Here is a 25,934-nt window from a genome sequence, read left to right on the forward strand (position 1 = left end):
CTGGTTCGCTTGCTATCTATTTAAATCGATAAATGTTGTTACAAAATTCCTAAGTGCAACTGGCTCGTCATAGGTTTAGTAAATTTCATGAAGTTAGTCATTGAGGAAGCCGTGTTCCTGTAATGATATATACAGAAGCACTGTCTACCAAATGCATTTGATGTGGGACAAAGAGAACACTAAATTTGATTTTTAGACCAGCAACCTTCTATAGCTAATCTATAATTGATCGAATTCATTACCCTGCTTTATATATTTTTGGAAAGAAACAGACCTGCAACAACTGTAAAAACCCCCAAGAAAAGGTACCTAGCAAGGAACTCAGCCTCCATTTAAACTCATCAGAGATCAGAGGCCACTATTGCAGGATAGCTCCTCCAAAGATGTTTGAAGTAGTACCACATGCACGGCAAGCCGAGCTCTAAGGAACTGCCAAGGAGACCAGTTGGTGATCTACTTCTTGCCAGTTATGAACCTTGGTCACCAGGGGGTGTGAAGTTGCCGAGCCAGACTTGCACCACGGATACGAGTTGTCATAGTCAAAGAGTAAGACTCTAATACCTACGTCTGCACATTCAAGAGCATATCTTGGGTTGTCATCAATCAGGACTTGGGCTCCCAAAGACCTGCAAAGAGCAATTCAAGATATTAGTATAAAAAATACTGACTCTTCGATGCCATTTATGGAAATGAAACAAGGAGAAAACACAAATGTTGTTGGAGTAAATAAATTCGACTCAAGAACTAGTCCAGTTTGTATAGTTGGAACTCAGGTCAAATTGAAGGATTAGTTGATTTCTATAGAAGTGAAAGAAAATGAAATGGAATGTAAAAGAGTTTGGACAAAAAATAAAAATCTTTAAGAAATACCAGTGCATGAGTCCTGAAACTCATTAAAAAGGAATATAAGGTAAAAGAAGCACCGGATCAGACCTGCCATAAGACTTAAGTTACAGAATACCCTGTATTAAAACACAGTATTTCATTGTAATTTATTCATGAAACTTGGGCACGTGTCGGAATGAATCCTCACAGAGACCTGCCCATTAGGTCATCAGGTCAAGTGTATGCAGATTAAATAGACAGAGCGACACAAATTCGTAATGTGCTACAAGCAGAGACTCATGAAAAGAATGAAAGAATGAAAACAAAGACACCAATATGCACACTATGCTCTAAGTACATGACATACTATTTCTTTAATAGTTCAATTCTACTGGTGCATCTGACATGGTCTATCAAGCACATTCATATCACAGTACTAGCATTCATGGTCATGTCAGGCTTCCGAGGACACTTGATGAGGAAATGAGTCCATATGTTGTGGGAGAAAAGCATGTTTTCTAAATGCCAGCCCGTTGATGATATCCAATATGCAAGAAAAAAATAGACAACTGTCTATAAAGAACATTATTCAAATGTCTGGGATTAGGTTCATCTTCTGATAAGCAGCTTCGAATTTTACCAAAACAATGAAAGACATGCAAGCATAAAGCAAATAGCAGAACTAGTCATGTTTTAAGCTAAAGAGAGCAACAAACTCAAATCAATATGGCTTACCTGCAGATCTCAGATTTTGGCCGTGATTGTCCATCCAATGCAAAATGATTTCCAAAGTGAATCTCCTGAAATAAGCCAGGATAATGCTCTTCAATCCACTTCAGTGTGTGATCTTTGATTGCATTCTGCCGAGATCTTTTCAAAGGAACAAGTTATTCAGATAAACTGCATCGATTGTCGTAGGTAAAAACATAATAGTTGCATTTTTCAGAAGTCAGAATGAGAATTCCATTACAAAATATCTATATGAGGAAGACATACGTCACCACCGATAAATTGCAAAATGCAGATAGTCTGTGAAGAGCATGCCGAGCACCTGGGATAGGATGAATACCCTCTTTGAAATAAGCAGTTTTAAAGAACTCGTGAACACGGATATCAGCTGCCACAATAAACAAAAAACTGTATATAATAAAGGAGAACAAATGGTGGATACTGTCACATACAAGAAATAAAATTCTACTGTAGGGAACAAATAACTCATTACTTTCTCATTACAAAGTAAAATGTAGCATGTATAATATGTGGGATACCAAGTGATACCTTCTGTTCGAGAACAATTCCATATCTGTTGAGAATCACATACAAATACATAAGCATGTGAGTTGCAACAGAGAACTCAGGCAAAAAGTGTGATCATTCATTATTAAAGGAGATCAAGAACAAACTTCCATATACTTAATCACCAGAAAAAGTAAAAAAGGTGAAGCCATTGGATGGTACCTTGAAGAATTCGTATACATAGTACTCTGACATTGAGTGATTAGAAGAGTAGCGATCCGCAATAAATTGATTTAAAGCTGAGAGAAAGCTTCCAAGGACTGAAAATCAGATAATCACAAGACCCAAGATATTAGATCATATATCCATAGTAAGATACATAATAGAATACAATCCGTTAACCACGACATTAATACATGACCTCTGTTTGCAAAACAGAACTATGATGTTTAGGAAAACAATGAAATCTTTGCTTTACTTTTTTGAGAGACTTAGCTCCCAAGCTTACAGCAGAAATGACGAGAGACCAGATTAAATAATACAAATCATCAACCATAAAGTTTCAGAAAAATAGCAGTGCTCCTATTTTATACTTGCAATAATTTACAGCTTCCATTAAAGAACACAATGGCATCAAGATAGCAATTTTAACATAATGTCAAAAAAACTTATAAACAATCTACTAACTCAAACATGCACCAGATTTTGCACAAAGAAATTATATTAAAAGGACACTCTTCAAACATAAACTGCTCATAGGCATCTGGCTAATTTCAGAGGCTTATTCCTTGGAACTTCAGAGCTCATGCCTCTTGTATGCTTCCAACTGTGACTGCCACATCAGCAATTAAAGTTGGACCTAAATACTTACAAGTCCTTGAACTTATATTCAAGGGTTGCAGTTCCAATGAACAGAAAAGATTAAAAGATATCATGGATGGCTTGCAGGCTGTAGCACATGGCATTGACCTTTTTGTCAGATCTTGGATGGTGGTTTTTTCTTATGCAAGTGATCCTGACTCAAAAGTGACACCAAGTGTACAACTCAAAAGTGATATGAAGACTCAACTAGAATTTCCAAGGACCGACACCTTCTATGAAAGTTTCTAGAGTTATACAATCTATTCACCATAAGCGAGAAAAATATATTAAACAAAGAATCTAACCATCCCAAAGCATTATGGTATGAAGAACTGAAGGCAAAGAGAAAAAAAAGGAAAAAAGCAATGGATAAAAAATAAGTGCACATCCCAACAACACAATGCAAAAAATGAGCTCGATTTTTCAGTTTTTCTTTTACTCTTGATGTTGTGCAAAATGGACACCCAGAATTCGAATACTGGGTGTACTGGCCAGTACGTATTGCACAAGCAATGAACCAGTACCCTATACCCCATAGGGACATTTCGTTGGCCAACTGGTCTGAGCCAGCCCTAAATTGACTGTGTACTACTTAGTGCCAAGCTTAAAGGTGTTTTCCTCCCTCCTCCCCCTCTCTTGGCTTCTACTCTATATCATGCCGGCCATTCCCTATGTTGGTAAGCTTTTGTATAACATACTATGTAGTATGTAGTATACCGGCAAGTGGAGTATGGACCTGTACTATAATTTGTTAAAACCTAGACTTATAAGGACATATCCAGGAAATTATGTTATTGATGAATTTTTCTTCCAAGGTGAGAGGTTTAACCATCTCTTAGCAGAAAACCACGCACGCTGATCATTAAAGGACAAATCGATGCAGTAACTTCAATAGGATTATCTTCCCAAGAACTATAACATCTCTGATAATCATCTCTCAAAGAGGTCTACCATTGTACCATCTCCTACAAAAAAAAGAAGAAATATGGTTTTCATAAATAATTGTTAACTCACATTTGAGCTTTTCCAGAAAAAATCTTTTTTTATCATTTAATTGCACAACTAAAAACTCACAAAGAAAGGGTGAAACTGATAGCAATTATGTTCATATATGTTTCCAAACATGAGCACATGACTATTAAAGGTATCTTACCCAGATTTTAGACATATATATGGATCTAATTAGGGACTCAAGCACAGAGCTAGGCCTTCCCAAAAAAAATGGGCAGATGGTGCAGCATGGGTATCTAGTGCAACCCATTCGTTCACTAAGAAATGACAAAAGTCAATAGTTTATTTTACAGCTATAAGTAGATGATCTTACACAGTTCCTAGCCACTATGCTTATGGGTCAACCACCTAGACGTGCCCTACATGTAGGCCAGGCCACCAGGGCCTAGGCCTAGAAAGCCTAGGTGGACTGGACTATCTTCTAGGTGACTAATATAGTAGGTAAGGCAGTATGAGGAAATATGACCAATGCCCAAACATCTTACTTAGCTGCAACTCATGAATTTTATTAATTATTGATTGATTGTTTGCTTCAAATTTTCATTGACTATTCATTATTTGCTAGAGTTGCTTGCTGTATTAACTTAAATTCTTGAAAATGTTTTTTTTGGCCAAAAATTAATACCATGGTATAATATGCAAGAAAAATTTGCATCACAACTAGTTGATGTCATGTCACACTAAAACAGATCCTCAAATAAATGTGAAACCTTCTAATATATTTCTACCAGTTTTGTGTATATGTATTTAATCCGCCTACGCACTCGCCTAAGCACCATGCAGTCTCTTGGCCACCTGCCCGCCTGTATACTGCGCTCGCCTTCTATAACAGTTCTCTAGTAAACACATAGATAAAAGGTCATGGTTCTGTAATTGCCATTATTAGCATCTAGGTGCAACCAAGTTTTAAATATATACAAGTAACACTGATCAACATTGACTAATTTGGATAGTGGTACGATTAGCTTAGTTTATAATAGCCGTAGACTTACTAATGACAGATATGATAAATTTGAATTTTCATGATTTGCAGTAAAAACAAGCATGCCTTATAAGATCTACCAAAAGTGGTTTGCCTACAGTGGAAATATTCAATTTGAAGCACAATATGTGGGTCAAGAAACCTTAAAATAAGTCACAAATCAATGGGTCTTGTTTGCTTTTAACATCTCAGCTCTCTAAGCAATAGCTATAACTGAATTCACGTCAAAGTGCTGCCACATAGGTCATACTGATGCTCTTAAGATGCACCTCGATATTCCATAATAATTAAAATTGCTCATCACTTTTGTCCATACAATTTGTAAAAAAAAGCCTGTTAAAGATGATTTGGCATCCAGTGCCAATCAAAGCTAAAATAAAGTTTTATCCAAATCAAGGTTCTTTGTACAGTACAAGGCATCTTTTTAGTAGTTTACTAGTACAGTACAAGTTGGTACTGTACATCGACACATGGTACACTATTGGAGTTGAGGCAACAGCTACACCATGTGTCAGTACAGTACTATATCGAGCCCCTCTACCATACTAGAGACTTACCAGCATAGTAAGCCCAATACCAGGTGGTACAGCTCAGTGTAGAAAACCTTAATCTAAATAAAGAATACAAGGTTGCAAAGCCATTGTTGTTAAGAACTTACAACTACAATAAAGATCAAAATAGCCCCAAATGATCTAGACCTCATCTTGGGATCAGAATCAATTAGGATCATCATATCTAGATCGGTATTACGGATCTTACAATCCCTTAAAACATTGGATCTAACTTAATCATTTTTATTTACATATTCAATCATATGAAAATCCATTTTCTATTTTTTATTTGAATTATGGAATTTAAAATTATTTATGTAACACTAATAAGCTTTGAGCATGTAAAATTGATAAGCTTAGAACAAGAGTTTTTAACTACTAACAATGTATGGACAAGGAAATTTTGAAGTTCATGAATTAAAAGGAAGAGACAAATTTCAGTATTTATACAACCATTTACTCAAACTGATTCTCATTTTTTTACTAAAAAATTGCACATAAAAGGCTAACTAGATTGTAAGTGGTATAGCTACATTACTGGCTTATCAGGCATACTGCATATGTGATTATGATGCTGGAAAGTGCAAACATCTTATTTGTATGGCTTTTTTATATTTAATTGATAGTAATTTAGCGTATTCTTAATTTTCACATGTCGTTTATATTTTTAAATTTCTAAAGAAATCAGGGTGGTCCTCTCAAAAGAAAAAAAAGAAGTCAAGGTGGAAATCTTACTATCCATGGTTTGATCCATGACTTGATCTGATCTAACCTCCTATAAGATTTGCAATTAAACCCGATCCAAGAAGCATGACGCTTAGCTGGGAGAAATATTGGAAACATAAAACTAGGATGACAAGGAGAATGAGGACTCAACTCCACACACAAAGGCAGGAAACTCCGACCCACATATCATATGATCATCCATCCACCATTGTCAAGGCCATGTAATGGTAAAGGGACTTGGCCATTTAGCATATCTCCCGCTCTAGAAAAAGATCTCCTAATATAAAGGCCGAAGCCATTTTAAAGCAGCAGACAGAAGACATGTTACTCACCCAAAAGGAACTCAAGGAGATAGAAGTGTTTTGATGAATTCTATTCTAGAGTTAAGCTTTCTACATTCCCGAAAAAAATATATGCTACCACTTTCAAAAACAACAATTAAAAGAAATAGAGAAGTAGGTCCACCTTCTAGGCTAGTAAAGCATTCAAATAATTCAAACATCTCCTATTGACCATACTAGATGTCTGAGTCAAGGAGATACCAAATGCAATCTCAAATCCACCTTTTCTAAATATTCCAAAACCAAGTGCTGCAACATAAGGCAAAGGAAATCCCCCCAATATCTTTTGACTTAATTTCTTATGCTTTTTCCTTTTCTTTTTCATTTCTTCCTATTATCTTTACATTGATGATCTGAGAAAAAAATCCTTGGACTTTTGTCTTCCTCAAAAGCTCAAAGGTTAATAGCAGTGTTGAAATCAATGTACATATATATAAGCAACTCATCCAAGACATAATATTGCTATCAACCAAATTACTAGGGCAAAAATGGTAACTAATGTCTCTACCCTCTCCAAAAATAATCCGATTTAAAGAGAGAAAAATGTGCAGCTTTCAGATGACAGGTTGTGTATCATTAACAACCAGAAACTGCTTAAGAAGGTCTATATCAGTTATTCTATTTGAAGCATTTGTAGATAGTATTCTCTAAGAACTAATAACTTAGCACATGAACAGGTCAATCCCATGTTGGTACGTCCGATTTCAGTGCAAGGCTCTAATGCTCTACAGGGACAGTAATCTTTTCTGTTAATCTATAAGGTGGCAAGGAATCATTCTTTTCTAAAAATTCCTTACAAGATCCAAAACTATCAAACAAAACTCAGCAAGTTGCGTACAAGCTGCAACTAAGGAACATTACATAAAGAAAAATACTTAATGTTTACTGCAGCTTCCGCAGATAGTAGTATAGGTCATCAATTTCATCAATTATAAGTTATATCATTGCAAAGCAACTGCATGCCCCTACCTCAACCAAAAATGTGTAATGAAAGCCTCATATAAAGAACAAAATATCAGTGATAACAATAATCAAACACATGCCAGAGAAGCAAATATGGGCTTACAACAGATACCTTCATCAACATCAACAGCAACCACCAATTTCTGTGGCATTAAGTGGTCGGAAAACCCAAGGGGGTTTCCATGTCTGCATGCTCCATCTCCATTCACCAATTTTGCACCCACCTCCTCTCCAAAAACTATTTCAGAATCCCGAACAAATTGCCAATAAGGCGCTACAGCATGAGCTTTTCTAGTTTCATCATGTACCCTTCTAAAAACACCATTATGGCGATCCATGCAACTTCTCAAACGCAAGGCATGATTTGAAATAATTCTGGAGCTAATTCCCATATCAACCCAACCCTTGCTATGGAGTCCACTTCGCTCATAAGAGTCACTTAACTGGCTGAACCCACAGAAACTTGCAGAGAAGGGATGCCTAGTTAAGGTCATCGAAGCACGACTACTCCAAAGAGTCTAATTGAGACGAGAACAATCGCAAAGCTTCTCTATTTAACATCACTTTGCACACATTCCAGTGAAATCGAAACGCTCTGACACTAACAACAGCCCAAATCCCAAGAAACAGAAATCCTCCAACTAAAAGTCAGGCAGAATCCATAAAAAAATCAATAAAATTTTGCAAAAATCCATAAAGAATAAATCAATAAAATTTTGCAAAAATTACCAAAGAACCAAAGCGCGAAGAAATCCAAAAGGAAGAGCAACGATGTATGAATCAAAAACGGCGGTTTGAAAGGGAAAAAAAAATCACCTGCTAACCTTTCATAAAAAATCAACGATTTGTGTCCAAAGAAACGATCTTTCCGGTTCAAAACAGAAAGAAATCAGGATTTCACAACCAGAATCGAATCAATACTGTTTCAGATAAACTGAAAAAAATCGACATCCAACCGGCGAAAACGAAAAAAAACTATTCCGATCCAAATATGAAGGAAAAGATGACTGCTTGGTGCCGTAAGAACCCGAAATCCCACAATAACCGGCGAGACGCCCCCAAAACCAAAATCTCAGACGAAGCAATTAAAACTGGAAAAATAAGAAAAAAATCGAATTAAAGCCGGGCAATTGGGGGACGAGGAAGAACTCTCGCTCCCACAGGCGTCCCGGAATCGGAGAGAGACTAAAACGGTTATGAATTCGGGATTTCTTCGAAAACACTCGCCCACCTCTCTTCTTTTGTTTTTTAGGGTTTTCGGAAGTATTGTTTGCGAATGGTTTTGAAGAGGCTTTTCCGCGAATTCCGATCACGCGCTTCTTCCGGGGTGGTGGGCTTTTTTTTTGGGCACCGACTCGAGGGCGATAATGATTGGGCCGCCTCGCGTACGATCTGGACCGTACGATGTACGGTGGCATCTTTTTGCACGGCTGTCCGAGAATGGTTTTGGTGATCCAATGGTCAGAATCAGCCGGATAGGCTGTAAATTGGATGCAGCTCTGACTCCAGTGTTCCCCCGAAGGTAACTTGATTGATATGAAGCTGGGGGCACCAATTGGATCCTGGACAAAAAACAAAAAGAAAAATCAAAAAATAAAATAAAATAAATAAATATTCTTAATATTAAGATTTTTTACATAAATATTTTTTTAAATATCAAATTTTGTATAAATATCCTTCCAAATTAATATTTACATGTATACCCTAGTAAAACACTTGTTTTGCTATTATACTATTTTTTATCTTTATTTTTCATATGTATCCACCACATTTAATGCCGTTAAAATATTAACGATTTTTAAATTAAAATAACTAAAATATCCTTAATGGGTGGTGTGCAAAAAAAAAAAAAATTTACAAAGCAATTGAGGACAAAAAATGATTTCAAGATTTTATTTTATTTTTAATTAAATAAATATGATTTTTACTAAAAAATACTTAATTAATAAAATATTAAAAATCCTAATTGTCACAAAGAGCTTTCTAACCCCGATTTTGAAAAGCGAGGGTATTAAGATGTTAATCTTGATATAATTAAAAAAATTATCCATAAATAAAATAGATAAGCCAAATTGTGATCGATGGCCAAGTCAGCATGACCATGCAAATTGTTTAATTCAATATTTCAACCTTATTGTACAAGAGAAAATGAGAATATCTATGCAGTATATTTCATGGAACAAAGTATATATTATAGTATATTCTTTAATGCTTAATTATAGAGATTAAATTGAAATTTAAGAGAATTAAATAGATTGTTGCTTAGCCACTAGCTCATTGCTTTATGAGATGATCTTGACCCCAGCATCATGTCTTTATCATAGGAAGGTCACGTTTGAAGATGCCCACAAGCACAAGAAGCATAGTCAGGACAAAAGATGCTTGACAAATAATATCTGACATTATCGATGATGCATTGATGCCCCATCAACTATTAAACACAGCTTTTTATTATGAGCAAAATGGAAAAAATTTCAATATTCAGTGTAAATTTAGATATCAAGTGTCATATAGATTCAGGCTTTGGATTTTTGACAATGAGATAATTGGAGAGTAGGTCTAGATTCCAAAATACATGTACATGATTTTTTATAAATTAATGTTTAATTTGTTTGTATATGAAGTTGGAAAATCTAATACCAAATTTGAATCTCCTGTGCTGGTACTAAGGATCAATCTGTTATTTTATTTTTAAAAATTTTATATGCAAACTATTCTTGTTGATAACAACATGCAGCCATGAACCACTGGAGGATATCTTGTACCGACCCTTGGCTTCACAGTTCACACTACAAATACCATGACCTGGTCATTATCAAATTTCATTTTGCCTTACTTCCAAGTTTGAAGCTAAAAAAGTACGAGGTTAGTGATTTGGTATTTTGTTGCTTGAGAATATGGCTTTCACTATAGTTTAACTTCCATTATTTTATTTGTAGCCCCATCATTTCCTTAGAAAGTTAAATATAGCAATCCTACGTAACAAAGCAGCAAACTCTGTAAAAAGAACAGGCAAGTATTTTTTTTTTTTTTTAAGACCTGTTAAGACTTCTCACATTATCTATGAAAAGGGTCGCATGGATACAGAGATGGGAATAGGCTTCAAAAGCACATCCAAATATTTTACTCTGCAAGATCGGAAAGAAATATATAAAGACATGTAGGACAAATTATGATTTTTAACTTAATTACAGATTTATACCTTGAATTATTTACCTAAATATTAAAACTAAATAATAAAAAATATTATCTGTTAAAATCTTTAAGATATATATTTTCCATTCAAACTTTTCAACTAACTCAAGAATATAAGAAAAATAATATTTTGCAAAAAATTATTTTAATATAAATATCCTTAGTCAATCGCTCAAAGGATGGACACACTTCTAACTCGAAAATAGAGAGTCAAATTGGATGAGTTCAACCATGGTTTACATTCATAGCGATCCAAAATGAGAACCATGAGCATCATGCAACTTATAGGCTATAACACTTCCAATCGTGCTTGCAGGATAAGAAATGGATCAATATAAGTTCACGCAGGATAAAAAAGTACATCCACCAAAAGAAATTATGCCTCCTTCCATCATGAACAACACAAGACTTCTGTTAGTTGTAGACCATGTACTTTGGTGTTGCACTGAACTTCTGATATCCTTTAATAACCTTATTCACTGCATCAAGAAAGTCTTTCTCGGTTACCGTCTTCCTTCGTGCCCGAATTGCATACATTCCAGCTTCAGTGCACACACTCCTTATGTCAGCACCTAAACAAGAACCCGACAATAGAAGAACAAAATCAGAAGCTTGAACAGGATACAAGGATTTGGCATGTGCTATATTAGGTCCACAACTATCATATAGAACATGTCTACAGTTTACAAGGGGGTGTCATAACATCATTGGTGCTTCTTAAAGTGACATAAAATTTGAAAGGAGCTATGATGACGGATTTGCACTATAGATATTGAAAACGAATCCACATGCCAGGCGAACATCTTGCATTGAGAATTCATAAGACACCAGCAAAATAATATAATTAAAAAACAATCCATGAAAAATAGCTCACCAGTGGAATTTGGGCAGAGACGAGCAAGAAGCTCAAATCGAATATCCCTCTCACAGTTCATGGTTCTTGTGTGGATCTTGAATATCTGACTTCGGCTCTCCAAATCAGGCAGACCAAACTCAACCTTCCGATCCAATCGTCCAGGACGCAAAAGTGCTGGGTCTAAAGTATCAGGTCTGGATTATTATGCCAAGCAAAGCAGTAAATATAATGGTTAGATTCAGTATTTGCTTGTAGGTAAACTAGAAACTAGAGAATAGGGTAAACTTTTTAATGAAAGTGGGCATTGTTAAAACTATGGAAGAAACCATCTTTCAGAAGGGCAGAACTCGTATTTCACAAAAATTGGTACTTCATAAATGCTTTACCTTTTCTTTTCCTAGCCTATTTTCCCCACTTAACCCAACCCAGTAATAACTTATTCCAATGAAATGGTGGAATAATTTAGCCCAGTCTTTTCCCCTCAAGATTACTACATTTAACCCAGTTCAAATTCTTTAATCTGCTTCCAAATGCAGCCCAAGAGAAACGATATGGCATGAAATAACAAATCTGGCTCCAAGCAGCGCAGCCTGGCTGCAACTTGCACAGTTTGACTTCTCATTTTTTTTATTTTATCATTCATATTGAAGTAAATGCAGAAAAAAACAAGAGAATCGGAATTTGACTTTGATACTACACACCTCTCAGGCACGCTAAAAGTAGACCACCTATTAACAAGCTTAACACCAGGACCCAGGACTGGGAGCTGATCAATTATGAGTACCATGTTAAGTTACTACAAATATATTTGGTTAGAAAACCTGAATAGACGAAGCTTTAGACTCCCCATATCCAATAGGCAAGGTTGGAAACTTGCCAGAGTTCACGAAACCTCTGTTGCATCCAGAAAGATCATCAAGCAACAAAAGATTTCCTAAAGAAATGAATAACAAACTGTTGACTCGGATGAGGCCTTCTTTAGGCCAGGGTCAAGTACATTTGTGTGTGTGCATTTTTTTGGGGGGGGGGGGGGGGGGGTGTTGGTTTGGCAGGGGTGGGGAAGCACTCCATAGCAGGTTCCACAAAGCCTGCAATTCCAAAACATTAAGATAACCAATTCCATTCAAAAGGTGGTTTTCCATATGCCCACTTTTTTGGGATCATATTAAGTTTTCCCCCAATTGGTAGGATACTCCCCTCCCATGATTAACTTATTCTCAGCTCAACGATAATACACACCAGCATCCAAACAGCCTTGTAAAGAGTATCGCTTGTAAGTCCAAACGAAGTTATGCTTGTTGTAACAGACGCAATAAGAAAGCTACTTCATGAAGGGCTTAGTGACTGTTATTGGGGTGGAAGGTTCTTTCTTGGATAGAGTAGGACGAAGTGCCACCTGCATTATAATTACCTGGGTGAAAATCTTGAGGACGCCACTCAGGATTCGAACCCACAACCTCCAGTCTTTGGAGGGGTATGATCAATGAGGTAACCTTTATTTCCCTACTGGGGTGTATACTAGGACAGTTAATTTGGTGACATATAGGACTGAATTTGGTTCCTCCAGTTTTTGTACTGCCTTTTAAGGTGGGTACTTTGTAAGTTCTCAAGTGTAATTGAGTGAGACTATTTGCTATATTGGGGCAGTAATTTGCCTTCAATTTGGAGCATTTTGCATTAACGTTTTGTGATTTGGTGCGGTTTCATTTCTTACTTGCGTTGAGCCATATTTTCTTTGTTTTCTTTTTGGGAGAAAATTTTTCCTCCTTTCTTCAGGCAGTACCCAAGTTCTCTAGTTTGACTAGGCATACCTTGTACCTTTTTAACCTCTATCTATGAACTAGAAGGGGTCCACCAAACCCCCACATCCCCCGATGGCAGTGTTATCCACACACTCCAATTTTTGAGTTTTCTGACATGTTATACACTTGGACACTTGGGACATTTCATAACACTCTTTGACACTTCATGCCATTAAATCATAACATTATCATCATCATTATATCTCTACTTTTCATAATTCTTCATGAAATTTATTAGGTCTAGCATACCAATTATCAACACCTTTATCAATTTTGACAACTAAAGGAGCAACGGGTCTAGCTCATTATTCGACATAGACAAATCAATAAATATTTACACAAACATATGGGATATAGACATTCCCCCATGTCTGATCTTCAAATAGTCCCCATGTCAGATTCTTCTGGAAACCCTGATACTTGACACCTGTGTCACATGTCCAAGTAACACTACTAGATGGCTTTCTCCCGTAAAAAAAGGGCTTCTTTATTTGGTTGAAACAAGTGCATAGATTTAAGAAATATTCTAATGGAAGAAAACAAACAAACAAACAAAACAAAACCACTAAAAGAACAAAAAAAAAGTATACATACAAAAGCCTGCTTGGATGGTGTATAAAGTACAGAATTGTAAAGCCAATTGATCACATCACCCAGAAAGTTATAAGAAAGTCATGCTAGATATTAGATATGTGGTTTAAGAATAGCTTTCATCGCTGGACAGGTGGAAACTCAAGTCTTCAGAAATAAAGTGAGACCATGTGTGATAATGCTAATTTGGATCACAAAACAAGTGAAAGAGCAGGATGCAAGATGGCACATACCTATTGGTTGCCATTAGAACCTTGATGTTTCCTCTAGCATCAAATCCATCAAGTTGATTGACAATTTCAAGCATGGTGCGTTGAACTTCATTGTCACCACCAACACCATCATCAAAACGAGCACCGCCAATGGCATCAACTTCATCAAAAAACACAATGCAAGCTTTTTTCGAGCGAGCCATCTAAAATGATAAATGGGTCAATAAGCTAATTCTAGAGACTTATCAAATAAGAAAGAAGTTCAAAATGCTCATCAGGAAACGTGTTGACCACTGAATGAAAATTTTGAAATATATTTATCCTGAAGAGGGGGAAAACTTGCTATCATATATCTGGAATTTCAACAACCTGAAAAAGTTCACGAACCATCCGAGCACCTTCCCCAACATATTTTTGAACAAGCTCACTCCCAATGACACGAATGAAGCAGGCATCAGTTCTATTGGCGACAGCTCTGGCCAGGAGTGTTTTACCAGTCCCAGGGGGGCCATAACAAAGGACCCCTTTTGGAGGATCTATACCAAGCTTAACAAATTTCTCTGGATGAAGCATAGGAAGCTCCACAACCTGAATTGGAACAGTGCACAAAACGTTATGGACCTTACAATGCATAAAGACTAAATTTACTGAAAGATGCATGGAGGGACATTGCAAATGTAGGCACCCTGAGAATTCTCATTTTCTAAGAATTACTAACCCTATGGGTGCAAATGATGTCAAGAAAATATTTTCCAAGGAGAAAAAGAAAAAGTCATACCTCTCGCATCTTCTCAATCTGCTCCTTGCATCCACCAACATCATTATATGTGACATCAGGCTTCTCTTCTACCGTCATCATCGTAACACTTGGATCAATCTTTGGTGGTAGAGGGATCTGAATTTGATATTTATTTCTATCAACTCTGTAACAAGGACAAAAAGATCTACAAGTTAAAAAAAGCAGAATCTGAGATTAGAAGCAAGGTCACACATCATAATTGTTGAATGCATTAATTTGATTTTTCTAACAATTTGGAGCAATAAATTGCCATCAACTATTATCTATAGCCTAACTCATTAAAGTCAAAACTGACAAACTAATATGACATAATATAACTCACAAGGGTGAGGTAAGAATAGAACAAGAGCTTTAAAACTAAATTTTCTTTTTAGCATTATTGGATTCAAGTGGGAGACCAACAGAACTATGCTCAAAATTCTTAAAAGATTAGAATAACTAGAACAGTTTTTGCTACAAATAATACATAAGTTATTTATGATATTTTCCAGCATACTATTTTTTTAAGAGAACTTTGAAAACAGGTGCAACACCAGGGGTTACCTATCTTAATAGTTCTCGCACCCAAGCATGCCTAACTGCCAATTTTTGACAGGAACCACTGCTCTAGTGCCGACATGATTGCACCCGTGTATAAGTTGTTTATGATATTCAAATCCAAAAATTCAAGGAAAAACAAAATTTACTATATTATATACAGATATAAAGGATAAATAATGTTTCTCAACTAAAACTAGCTAGAAATAAGCTAGGTAAACAATTCTCAGTTAAATGCGAGGGAGTTATCAAGAGAAGAAATTTATAGCCTTACCCTACACGCATGCCTTCTTCAATATCAGTTGGAGAGACTTTGTCACCCAAGCCAACCACAAACTGTACATGGGGAATAAATTATCTTCAGTCTTCCAGATTGAGGTTCTCTGAAATAAATCAATCCTTTGAAATCAAGCGTTTAATCAAAGTCAGAGAATATACCTTGGCAATTTGCTTTACATTTATCACATATTTAGCATCTTCAGTGTTTGGATTTATAATCTTCGTACACCTAGCAACCTTTGAAGAAATGAAAATCTGTCTTAGAATTTGAATAATCTGAAAGAGAAAGCAGCAAGCTACAAATTCATATATATGAGTTCGTGCATGCCCACATCTCTCTCTCTCTCTCTGTGTGTGTGTGTGTGAGTGACTGTGACATACAAACAATATCTTCAATGATCTGCTAAATAAAAAATAAAAATATGTACTTGTAAAGGTTGTTCTTCTTGCATCATTTGCTTATCAGAGACTAAATCCCACTGGCTTGGTGCAGCTAAACCGGTGTCAGACTCTTTGATTCCTGACATTTGATTGAAGAAAACACGTGTTAGAGACCTAACAATTGCGATAGTTTTCCACATATGATGGTGGACGATTCTACAAAGCCCATTTAAATAGAAAATTGAGTTTTTTCTTGAAGATAATTCTAGTCAGTGCATTTTGAAAATAATTTTCAATAACAGGCCTAGAACAAGCTGCAATTAGCAATAACACTAGCATTTCTTCCATTCATCTTACTCAAATTCTTTTAAACTGTACATCTAACGCTCCCTTTTCTACACAATAGGTCTAAGATGATAAAACCCACTCTCAGCCTTGGCCCTTAATATTTCCCTAGGTGAAAGTTACCTCCGCAGTCGTCAAGCATTATGTGTTATTTTCCTTTCAAATGATTATTTTAACCTAGGAAGTGCTCCAAGAAAATGAAGACTATGTTTCTAACATGGAAGGTCCAATTGCCAAAGTTGCTTGTAATGAATCAAGATTATCTAGTTATTCTTTTGTTTGATTGTTAGAACTCCCGTGAACAGGATAGTTTACAACATGGTTTGAGGTTTTGCTCAAAACTCCAAAACCAAATATGAATGTTTCGATCTGGTTGGAATCAGTCCAACACTGGAGATGGTTTTGATGTTTTAACTAAAAACTAACTTATAAAGCCAAATTAAGTGTATATGTTTTATCTATGCTAATTTTCTCATATTTCTTTATTTTTGAAAATGCTGGACAGAATTTTGTTTACATTAACCTTAGACTTAACGAGTTTTGAGAAGATTTATAAGCCTGCAATGTTACATTAAAGATATTTAAGAAAAAGTAAAATCTTTTTGCCCAAGTTCAGTATCCTATAACCTGAACCTCATAAATTTCAGATTTCATATATCAAAGTGCCATCAAGTAGTATAGCATATTTCATTCCAACACGATTTTAAAATTATATCTTGAAAAATAATTCTGTAAAATGATACCATATAAGAATTGAAATATGGTTAGCAGCAATTTAGAAAACTTCGACAGCATTCCAGGGATTTACACTCTGATACAACTAGTAGAACCATCAGCAGCTTAAGTATATAACTCTGGACTTTCAAATTTTGTACCTCCTTCTGCCAAAAGGAATTATCATATGCAAAGGTAAAAGAGGAGCCTGCCATAGTTTTAACAAAGATTATAATTCAAAAGAATCATACCAACCTTATAAATAAGGTATCGTTCTAGAAGATCTACATGGCTGTCAAACCAATATTGAACAATCAATAAATTGAAAGCTTTAGTTCAATAATTATCTTTGTAATACACCAATAAAGATAAAGGACTAGGTTTGTTGCACTTCTTCTATATTTCCTTCTATATGCCACAATGCTTATAATGCCCAAAATTATGAATTAAAAGATAAGATAAGAAAGCACGCTCTGAACTAAATATAACCACCACCTACCACAGAGATCATTGACCTTCTTTGCCATCTCCTTAATTTCCTTCTCTGCTTTCTTGATGCTAGCTGAGTAAGGTCCTAGGCCCTGTCACCGAACAACAGCGCAACAATTCAATTTACCAACTGATGATATAATAGATCCATTAAACAGATTTAACCCATATCCCGACGATAAAATCCATGGGGGGAGGGGGCGGGGGAGTAAAAGATTCAGAACATAGGTTAGAAAATTGAACAGATCCTCCGCCTGAATTCAAAACTAATTTGCATCGAAGATGAGGATTTGAGAGTGGGTTGGGTGGGGGGGGGGCGGATCGGGAGAGGAAGGCGTACGTAGGTCTTGAGAAGCGCGATATCGTCCTCGTCGAGCGGGCGAGGGTTCTTCTCGTTCGTGTCCTCCTCGAGCTCCGGAGCCATGGCGGCGACCTAACCTCCTTCTCTCTCGGTTAAACTCTAGATCTATTTAGCTTGTGTTCCTCTTCGCTATATCCCCACTCCCCACTTGCCTTGCTCCACAAGAAAACCAAGGCAGCCCGAACTTTGGCCGACGGTGTTTTATTATGGCACATTATATTTTTAATATACAGGATCCGTGCAATCACGGCGGTTGCATGATGTGCGGACGGCCGTGATTACATACTAGATTTTTTTTTTGAAAATGATGATGTAGAAGTTATAGATAAAAATCTATGAAAGCTGTTTTTTTTTATTATTATTATTTGTGTTGCTTTCCATCTTTTTGGTTTAGGCTTTAAATTTAGGGTTTAGAATTTATTCATTGTTCCGCAGCCTGTGCACTATCAATATAACCTGCCATTCCAAGTACCAACTAGGAAGGCATAAATTGGCCATTTAACTCTTTTTTGCGAGAGATTTTTGTGTTTAGCTTTGTTTGCATTATATTTGTCGATGGATGGAGAGTATTTTCCTGTGAAAGATAATTTTATTTTTCTTCCTACGAGTCCACCATCCGATCATCCATTAATCACTTTTAGGTCAGTGCAGGTAGATGATTAATAGAGTCTCGAGTTTTCTGAGATCTATACTATAGATGATCAAATAGTGGATTCGTGCAAAGAAAGATTTTTTTTTTTTTTTGCGAAAGATATAATCCCAGTCCTTTGCCATGCATTGACCAACTGGTAATTTAACCTCAACAATTGTTACTTCTTATTCTTTAGAGAGCTAAGAGAGGTGTTCAAATCTTGTTATGGTTCTTCTAAATTGCTAGATTGTTCTTGCTGCGATGCTTCAGATCTCGGTATGGTGGAGCTGTCGCATAAGCCATAATCCGGTACATAGGCACCGGTCAGCTGGACACGTGTCCAACTCGGAAATAAGGGTGCAAACCAGCGCGGAGGTCATGGATGTTTTGTGATCCGTGAACGACAGGAGATCCCAGAGTCAATCCCCCGGAGAAACGAGTAATTATTGCCTACACCGGGTGTACCAGCGTGGCATGCACGCGGCCAATCAAAGCCGCTTGTTTCTATAATGGTGCACCGAGATACGAGCTTGATGGCCGGGGCGTTCTTCGCCCCTTTATCCCCTCCTCTGTTGCCCTTTTTGGCCGGATCCTCTGTCCCAAGATCCATTCCCCATCCTTCTCTCCCCATTTTTTTAGTTCCCATCACCATTCCTTAATCCTGACGCTTGGACACTATCGCTGCTTCTCGTGCCACACCTCCGCCACCGAGACTCGATCGCCGACGACTCCGCCGGCGCCGTCTCCGCCGCCACCCTGGTATGCATGCATCCGCCTTTCCTTCGCTACTCCCTCCTCCTCTCTGCGTGCCCACCACCTGTTCGATTACATTTATTATTATTTATTTTTTTTGGGTAGCAGTTTGTTGCGACAATATCCATCAAAGCAACATCTTTTATAGGCAGAATATCCATACTATTTGCGAGAGGTTTTGAAAAGAGTCAGTTTTGCTGGTAAATTCCTTGATTTCATTTGGAAAGGGTATGCTAAACGATGCAAAAACTATGATGTAGTTTCCGATTTGATGGCTCTATCAATGCTTCTGTATTTGCGTATCACCTGTTCGCGGCTAATGATACTAAATATCCAAAATGAAATTATTTTTTTTTTGTGGTTTTGTGTGACAAGTTTTATATGTATGGATTGTTTTTGTGCTGATTTAGGTACCATTTTGTTCATTCTATATGCCTTTATCAAGAGAAATATGTGGATTTTCGACTCAACTGCTGAATATCTCCATAGCTTCCCTGTGTAAAGCTAGGAATTTGGAAAAAGCCGAGGCTGTTTTAATCGACGGTATAAGACTCGGATATATTCCAGATGTTGTAACATACAATACATTGATTACGGCATATTGCCGCTTTGTCGGGATAAATGAAGCATACTCGATTCTTTATAGAATGAGAGAAGCAGGCGTAAAACCTGATGTAATTACTTACAATTCTTTAATTGCTGGGGCTACTCGATATTGCCTTCCGTCACGCTCGCTGGAGCTGTTCGAAGAAATGTTGCAGACTGGACTTGCTCCTGATGAATGGAGCTATAACACTCTGATGCACTGTTTGTTTAAATCTGGATACCCGGAGGAGGCCTACAAGATTTATATGGATATGATCTTGAAAAATATCACCCCTTCATCGGCTACATATAATACTTTAATAAATGGTTTGTGCAAGGTGGGGAAGGCAGGGAATGCTCTGAGACTGTTTAGAAACTTGCAAAGGTTTGGGTTTTCTGCGGGGCTGGTGACATATAATACAATTATAGACGGGCTCTGTAAATCTGGCAGGATGGGTCAGGCAAGAAGGATTCTCAAGGAACTTGGAGAATCAGGTTATGCTCCAAATGCCATAACTTATACGACAGTTATGAAGTGCTGCTTTAGATCTGGAAAATTTGAGCAAGGATTTGAGATTTTTTCTGAAATGATGAATAAAGGGTACAATTCAGATGTCTTTGCCTATTGCACAGTAATCAGTGCATTGACCAAGAAAGGTATGATTAAAGATGCTAATGCTTGTGTCAAGCAAATGTTGGGAAATGGTATTGGCCTTGATAAAGCATGTTATAACACTCTAATTTATCTGCTTTGCAGAGAAGGAAATTTAGAAACTGCATTCCGGTTGCTGAATGAGATGGAAGAAGGTGGCCTTGAGGGTGATGAGTATACGTACTCTATTTTGGTCGATGCGTTGTGTAAAATGGGTCACATTGATGCTGCCCACAAGCAGTTGCAATTGATGGAGATGAGGGGCTTCCAGTCAAACTTGGTAGCTTATAATTGCTTGATTGATGGGTTGTGTAAGGTGGGAGAGGTGGATTCTGCCATGAAGTTATTCAATAAGATGAATTCCAAGGATCCTTTCACATACACATCATTGGTGCATGGCCTATGCAGGAAGGGTCGGTTTCGTGTGGCATCCAAGCTCTTGCTGACTTGCTTAAGGGAAGGCATGAATGTTCTCAGATCTGCCCAACGTGCTGTTACTGCTGGTCTTCAAAGTTCGGGGTTTAAAAGGGATGCAGGGAAGCTGAGGACAGCATTACGCCTGGCTCAGCTTTCCCGGTACTAATAGGGAAAGGAAACAAAGAGATTATTTATATATGAAATTGCTCCAGGGATAAACTCTCAAGAGGATGAAAACATGGCTGTTGCTGCTCTGCGACTCGAAGCTCAGGAAGCATTGGTGATACACCTGAATCTGAGGTGTTGCATGAAATTCCTTGCATGGTCTCGATCTAACAACTCTCTTTGATCAAGGAAGTAGCCCTTGAAAGGACCAAGTGATTGAGCCTGGAATAAAGCACTTCTTACCTTATGAGCCAGACCCATCTACCAAGTCAAACTTGCTTTGGAATCTTTCCAGAATGTTGCATCTCTACCTGGTTCCTACACAATTCGCTATTCAAATTTTTTCTAGAAATCCAGTTCCTGGTCCTGCTCTTGATTCAGGTGACTAGCCTTATTCACTCTTGGCCTTTCCAAAATGTAACCACAACAAACTTGAAGGCTCCATGAGCACCTATTTCAGAGAAAGTGAGACAAATTGTGCATTCCAAGTCGAGACTTGATCCACAACTGAAGGTATTCTCCTAAGCTCATATCTGGGGATCCTACAAGTAGGACCCAATTTAAGCAACTGGGCAGTTACAAGTTTGGTTGCGCATAGGAGGGCATCAGAAGTCGCTTCACTTATAGGGGAAGTCGCTTCAGGTGTTTGGTTGTCCTGAAGTGGCCCATACTGGGTTCCCATGGTGAGAGGAACTGTGCTAAAAACTCCAGGAACTTTGGCTGGGCAGGGAGCCGAAGTCACTTAGGCAAAGTGAGTTGCACCATCTACTTATGAGAAACCAACAAGCATTAGATTGCATCCGGAGTTATGAATACACTCCAAGGTGAGTCTGTAACCTAGCTTTCTCTTTGCCTCGAGCAATATTTACCTAGTCTGAAGAAAACCTGCTTTGCTGCTTACTTTATAGATGCAGTGTCAGTCCATTGCAGACGGAATGCATGGCGGGAGAGAAGATGACATTAAGTAGCCCTAAGGAACTCGGAAGATGAGACATGATACGCACCATTCCTTGCTTCCACACACAATTTCTTATCTTGGTAAAGCTCGTATTGATAAGTGGTTTAGAATAGTGGTTTAGTCTGTGGAAGTGTTTGCCCATTGTCTACCTGTGTTCATAAGGTATATAGATGGCCATTTGTATGCTGGCCCTGGCTGTGTCCAAACCCTGCACAGATTCTTGCTGGTCCATGGAAGGTAGATGCAGTTTGGTTGGAGTCACGTCTCTGCTGAAGTGATAGCGGTACTAGCTTGCAGTGTTCTTCTTGAGAAAGACGAGGATGGTCTCTCGTGGGCCACACACGTCTACAGGAAGACGAACAGCACGGCCGATGGGTGGCCTCATTTGCAGCCCACTACTCGGGAGGATTCATCTGGGGCGACCGTGCATCAGTGCCTCGGTCTCTGTATTATCTTCTCTTTTCTGATTTTGTTTGTTGCACCCATATCCGACGCGTGTAGGTTGCCGTTGCACCCAAACAAAAAACAAAAAAAAAAAAGACTTGTGTTAAATCTTCAAAGCCTTATTATCCTGTTGTGTGCTTCCTTCTGAAAAATGTTAGAAGTGAAGAACATCTTGTGGTAAAAGTGATGGAAGTTGGTAGGCTACTTCCATGTTTTACAACATACATAGTGGAGATTACCGGTCGGCCTTAAGCTAGTAAACAAAGTCACAATTTGCAGACAAGTAAAACTGACAGATGCACAGCCAGATACGCCTGCAAATTTGATGCGGGTTTCTCATTATCCAGACCTCTGAGGAAAACAAAGAGATTGAACTGGATATAAGACCTGCATTCTAAATGCTGGGGCTGACTCGAGTGCGGAGAGTTTTCCACACACAAGGACCAACAAATTTAGTTGCTGAGTTTTGTTTTCCCGTCTACGAAAAATAACTTTTATGGTGGCAGTAGCTACAAAATTATACATGGGGCAAGAGCTAGGATTTATACACCATTAAGAAAACAAATATAAGCTATTTTCTCTATTTTCCATGGGCATAAAGGTGCTTGTTGCCCTCTATGCAAGATATTTTCGCTGACATCTTTTATAAAAATCAGCAAACCATTACTGGAAGTGTAGTAAAAATTACTCGTGCTTAAACTCCCTTGATCCATACCACGACTTCTGTCATGCTAAATTGTATTCAAGCATCAAGTCAGGAATGGTATGATCAAAGCATTATACCTTCAGCCAGAACATAAATGATGCCTGATCTCTAGGTTAAAGAACACGGTTGAATTATCCTCCCTGGGAACCAGCGAGTCCCTGGCCTCACCATTTAATCAACATATTTAGCGTACTGTTTGGTGGCTTTGTTGAACAAAGAATAGCGTGAAAGCTTTAGGTAGCACTTGTCTGAATATGCCTAAGCTTCAGGAGAAACTGAAAGGATCCAGCTGATGGAATAAATATTATCTGATTCCACAAATTCTGGCATTCATCTAGTTACTAACCAGTGCATGGAATAACTGAACTATCAAAGTCATGGCATTAATCAAAATGAAAACTGACATTTAATGACGCATCAGTGAACAGTGGCAGGCAATGCCAACTTCCATAAACTTCTTGCTAATTTACATTCCTCTTAACATGTTAGCGCAGGTAAGGCCCGACACAGGCCAACTACCCCAAAATTTAGCATCTGTAAGATTTGCAGATTGAATAGTTTTGTTGTTTGGGTCCATAAAAGCTACCTCTGGGTCAAATATTAGGCATGCGCCTGAAAATATTAACAATAAATTTACAAGTGCCTGAACAAATTCCACGCGGTGGACCTATACTATTGCTGCTGCTGCTGACTTATCATTTCGGGAGGCGCCTCCTGAAGTACTTTCTGTTGAAGGACTCTGCATGCTCTGGGAAGATTTCCTTCACAAAATTCTCCATGCACTTTATATAGGAGAAATCAGCACTAGTGCCATCACAAGAGACCACATAAAAACACCTGGAATCTTGAAAACTCTGGTGCTTGTCAACCTGTCAGTTGAACAACTGCATTACATGTTTTGACATTAACAGGCAACTGAATAGCTTGCAATTTTCAACTGAATCCAGGTTGTTGTCATGACATCCGTACGGCATCATTAAAAATTTTAGCTACAATAATAGACTGACGAATTCACTAAGCTTACCATGATATGGTCAATCTGATCAGCCACTTTTGCTTGCTTATCAGGATGGTGCTGAAAAACTCTCTCCAGAATGAATTTTTGATCATCAGCAGATAGTTGATCACCGTCGCTGTATACATGGATGACAAACAAGAAATTGTATGATGAAATTAGACAGGAAAGACAACTTATCGAAATATTTGAAGAGAATATTCTCAGGAATGAATAAATGATCAGAAGAAAATTAATTGCCATCCCTGCAAACACAGATGGCAAAACATAAATTACCTAACCTGTTTAGAAGAGAACAGATTTGGGCTTTATTTCAATTTGACTCTTTTGCTGGAACTCAAATGACTTATGAATCCATGAGAAATAGGATTTCTTAATTGATCTAATTAATTTAAAGTTAAATCCAGTAAATTTTTGTTTTTTGATCAGAAGGTTAGGTTAAATCCGATAATATCACTTCCATTAGACATCTTTTTGGTATGTTGACCATAAAAGATAATTATCACAAAATCTAATGCTGAGTATTTAATTGAAGCATATAAATTTAGTACTTATCATGGAATGCCGTACCGGCCCGTACCGGCCGGTACGGGCCGGTACGGCCGTGGACCGGTACCAGAACGGATAAAAAACCGGTATTTTCCGTTTTTTATCCGAACCGGCCGGTACGGGTGCGTACCGGCCGGTTCGGAGCCCGTACCGGCCGGTACCGGCCTCGTACCAGTGCGAACCGGCCGGTTCGCACCGGTACGATTTTTTTTTTTAGAACCACAGCGCCGCGCGCTGTGGTTTTTGAAACCACCGCGTACCGGCCGGTACGGGACCGGACCGGACCGGTACCGTACCGGTCCGGCCGGCCACCGGTACGCCGACCGATACCGGTACGGCGGACCTTGGTACTTATCCTGTAAAAGTTCAGCTTACTGTCCTAGTGGATTAATTTAAGCAATAAAAAGGTATTTTGAATAATTTTTAGTTAGATAGTGTAAGATTTATAATCTAGATTGGTTAAAAACAAGAGGATATTTATTTACTTACAACCCTAAGTTGGAATGGAACAAGTTCTTGTCTGAATGTAGAAAAGATGTCAACTTTCAACAATAAAACAGTTTTGAATCTTTTGATGGCAACAAATTATATAGAGACAAAATCAATGAATTATATTTAAAAAAATAGCTAAATATTAACTACATATTCAAGATTATAGTGAAAGCAATATTTGACAATATGAAGACAACAATCAACCAATTTGAAACACTTGATGGTTGCAAAATTAGGAGGATATTTCATTCAGCTAAAAAGGCTTGCCACAACCAAAATTCAGCCGAGTCTCCAGTAAATCCAGAAATCTTCAATATAACCAGCCCTCATTCAAACTAGTATCTAAAAGACTAAAACCTTAAAAAACCTAACCATACCAATGAAACCAAGCCCCTTACTAGCTCAGTAACGCTTAACTTTCCAGAATAATCAGAAAATAAAAGTGCTAATTAAAATTAACTGTGAAGTGAATTGCATGGAAAGCTATATCATGCAACCCATCAATATCAT

The 25,934-nt window shown here is 37.6% G+C and overlaps 4 protein-coding genes across 8 annotated transcripts in view; 1 reads left to right on the forward strand and 3 right to left on the reverse strand.

Moving 5' to 3' along the window:
- Window positions 1–74: 74 nt before the first annotated feature.
- LOC120103732 lies at window positions 75–8,821 on the reverse strand. Of its 2 annotated transcripts, none has more exons than XM_039121638.1 (6): window positions 7,609–8,819; window positions 2,284–2,381; window positions 2,104–2,128; window positions 1,822–1,942; window positions 1,561–1,695; window positions 75–626 (listed from the first exon to the last, which is right to left on the reverse strand). In XM_039121638.1, exons 1-6 carry the CDS (start codon window positions 7,988–7,990, stop codon window positions 422–424), a joined length of 966 nt encoding a protein of 321 aa, XP_038977566.1. In that variant the 5' UTR covers window positions 7,991–8,819; the 3' UTR covers window positions 75–421. The 2 variants fall into 2 exon arrangements, with proteins under 2 accessions (XP_038977566.1, XP_038977567.1); XM_039121639.1 differs by having other exon boundaries at window positions 80–626; window positions 1,561–1,625; window positions 7,609–8,821.
- A 2,059-nt stretch (window positions 8,822–10,880) lies between these two features.
- Window positions 10,881–18,219, reverse strand: LOC120108095 (26S proteasome regulatory subunit 7-like). Its single transcript, XM_039121643.1, has 10 exons — window positions 18,037–18,219; window positions 17,707–17,788; window positions 16,196–16,287; window positions 15,927–16,004; window positions 15,763–15,824; window positions 14,931–15,075; window positions 14,522–14,740; window positions 14,174–14,355; window positions 11,566–11,741; window positions 10,881–11,263 (listed from the first exon to the last, which is right to left on the reverse strand). Exons 1-10 carry the CDS (start codon window positions 18,118–18,120, stop codon window positions 11,106–11,108), a joined length of 1,278 nt encoding a protein of 425 aa, XP_038977571.1. The 5' UTR covers window positions 18,121–18,219; the 3' UTR covers window positions 10,881–11,105.
- A 1,001-nt stretch (window positions 18,220–19,220) lies between these two features.
- On the forward strand, window positions 19,221–22,778 carry LOC103723286 (putative pentatricopeptide repeat-containing protein At4g17915). Of its 4 annotated transcripts, none has more exons than XR_003382886.2 (4): window positions 19,221–19,447; window positions 19,550–19,641; window positions 19,852–22,084; window positions 22,169–22,778. XR_003382886.2 is itself a non-coding variant. In XM_026800031.2 (2 exons), the coding sequence occupies exon 2, from the start codon at window positions 19,873–19,875 to the stop codon at window positions 21,259–21,261; it is 1,389 nt and encodes a 462-aa protein (XP_026655832.2). In that variant the 5' UTR covers window positions 19,222–19,447; window positions 19,852–19,872; the 3' UTR covers window positions 21,262–22,778. The 4 variants fall into 4 exon arrangements, 1 of the variants encoding a protein (XP_026655832.2); XR_003382887.2 differs by lacking the exon at window positions 19,550–19,641 and having other exon boundaries at window positions 19,222–19,447; window positions 19,852–21,773; window positions 21,859–22,084; XR_003382885.2 differs by lacking the exon at window positions 19,550–19,641 and having other exon boundaries at window positions 19,222–19,447.
- Window positions 22,779–23,751: 973 nt separating this feature from the next.
- The window catches only part of LOC103714505 (DNA-directed RNA polymerase V subunit 1-like), a 45,342-nt gene continuing 43,159 nt past the window's right edge, over window positions 23,752–25,934 (reverse strand). The window contains exons 18-19 of the mRNA XM_039121635.1: window positions 24,393–24,501; window positions 23,752–24,237 (exon numbers count right to left, since the gene is read on the reverse strand). Of these exons, the coding sequence (XP_038977563.1) occupies window positions 24,064–24,237; window positions 24,393–24,501 (283 nt within the window). The 3' untranslated portion in view covers window positions 23,752–24,063. The remainder of the gene's footprint in view (window positions 24,238–24,392; window positions 24,502–25,934) is intronic.

The sequence above is a fragment of the Phoenix dactylifera genome, unplaced genomic scaffold (genome assembly GCF_009389715.1).
Source record: "Phoenix dactylifera cultivar Barhee BC4 unplaced genomic scaffold, palm_55x_up_171113_PBpolish2nd_filt_p 001168F, whole genome shotgun sequence".
Classification (NCBI taxonomy): domain Eukaryota; kingdom Viridiplantae; phylum Streptophyta; class Magnoliopsida; order Arecales; family Arecaceae; genus Phoenix; species Phoenix dactylifera.

What these genes read in the sequence shown, in the direction of transcription:
- LOC103723286 (XM_026800031.2), top strand. Translation starts at nt 19,873, where the DNA reads ATGCCTTTATCAAGAGAAATATGTGGATTTTCGACTCAACTGCTGAAT.
- LOC120108095 (XM_039121643.1), bottom strand. Translation starts at nt 18,120, where the DNA reads ATGGCTCCGGAGCTCGAGGAGGACACGAACGAGAAGAACCCTCGCCCG. An exon ending in ATGTAAAGCAAATTGCCAAG is followed by an intron (nt 15,825 to 15,926) that starts GTATATTCTCTG and finishes CCCCATGTACAG; the next exon opens with TTTGTGGTTGGCTTGGGTGA. An exon ending in GTTCTAATGGCAACCAATAG is followed by an intron (nt 11,742 to 14,173) that starts GTATGTGCCATC and finishes ATAATAATCCAG; the next exon opens with ACCTGATACTTTAGACCCAG.
- LOC120103732 (XM_039121638.1), bottom strand. Translation starts at nt 7,990, where the DNA reads ATGACCTTAACTAGGCATCCCTTCTCTGCAAGTTTCTGTGGGTTCAGC. An exon ending in TGCTGTTGATGTTGATGAAG is followed by an intron (nt 2,382 to 7,608) that starts GTATCTGTTGTA and finishes TCTGATTTTCAG; the next exon opens with TCCTTGGAAGCTTTCTCTCA. An exon ending in TGCAATTTATCGGTGGTGAC is followed by an intron (nt 1,696 to 1,821) that starts GTATGTCTTCCT and finishes TCCTTTGAAAAG; the next exon opens with ATCTCGGCAGAATGCAATCA.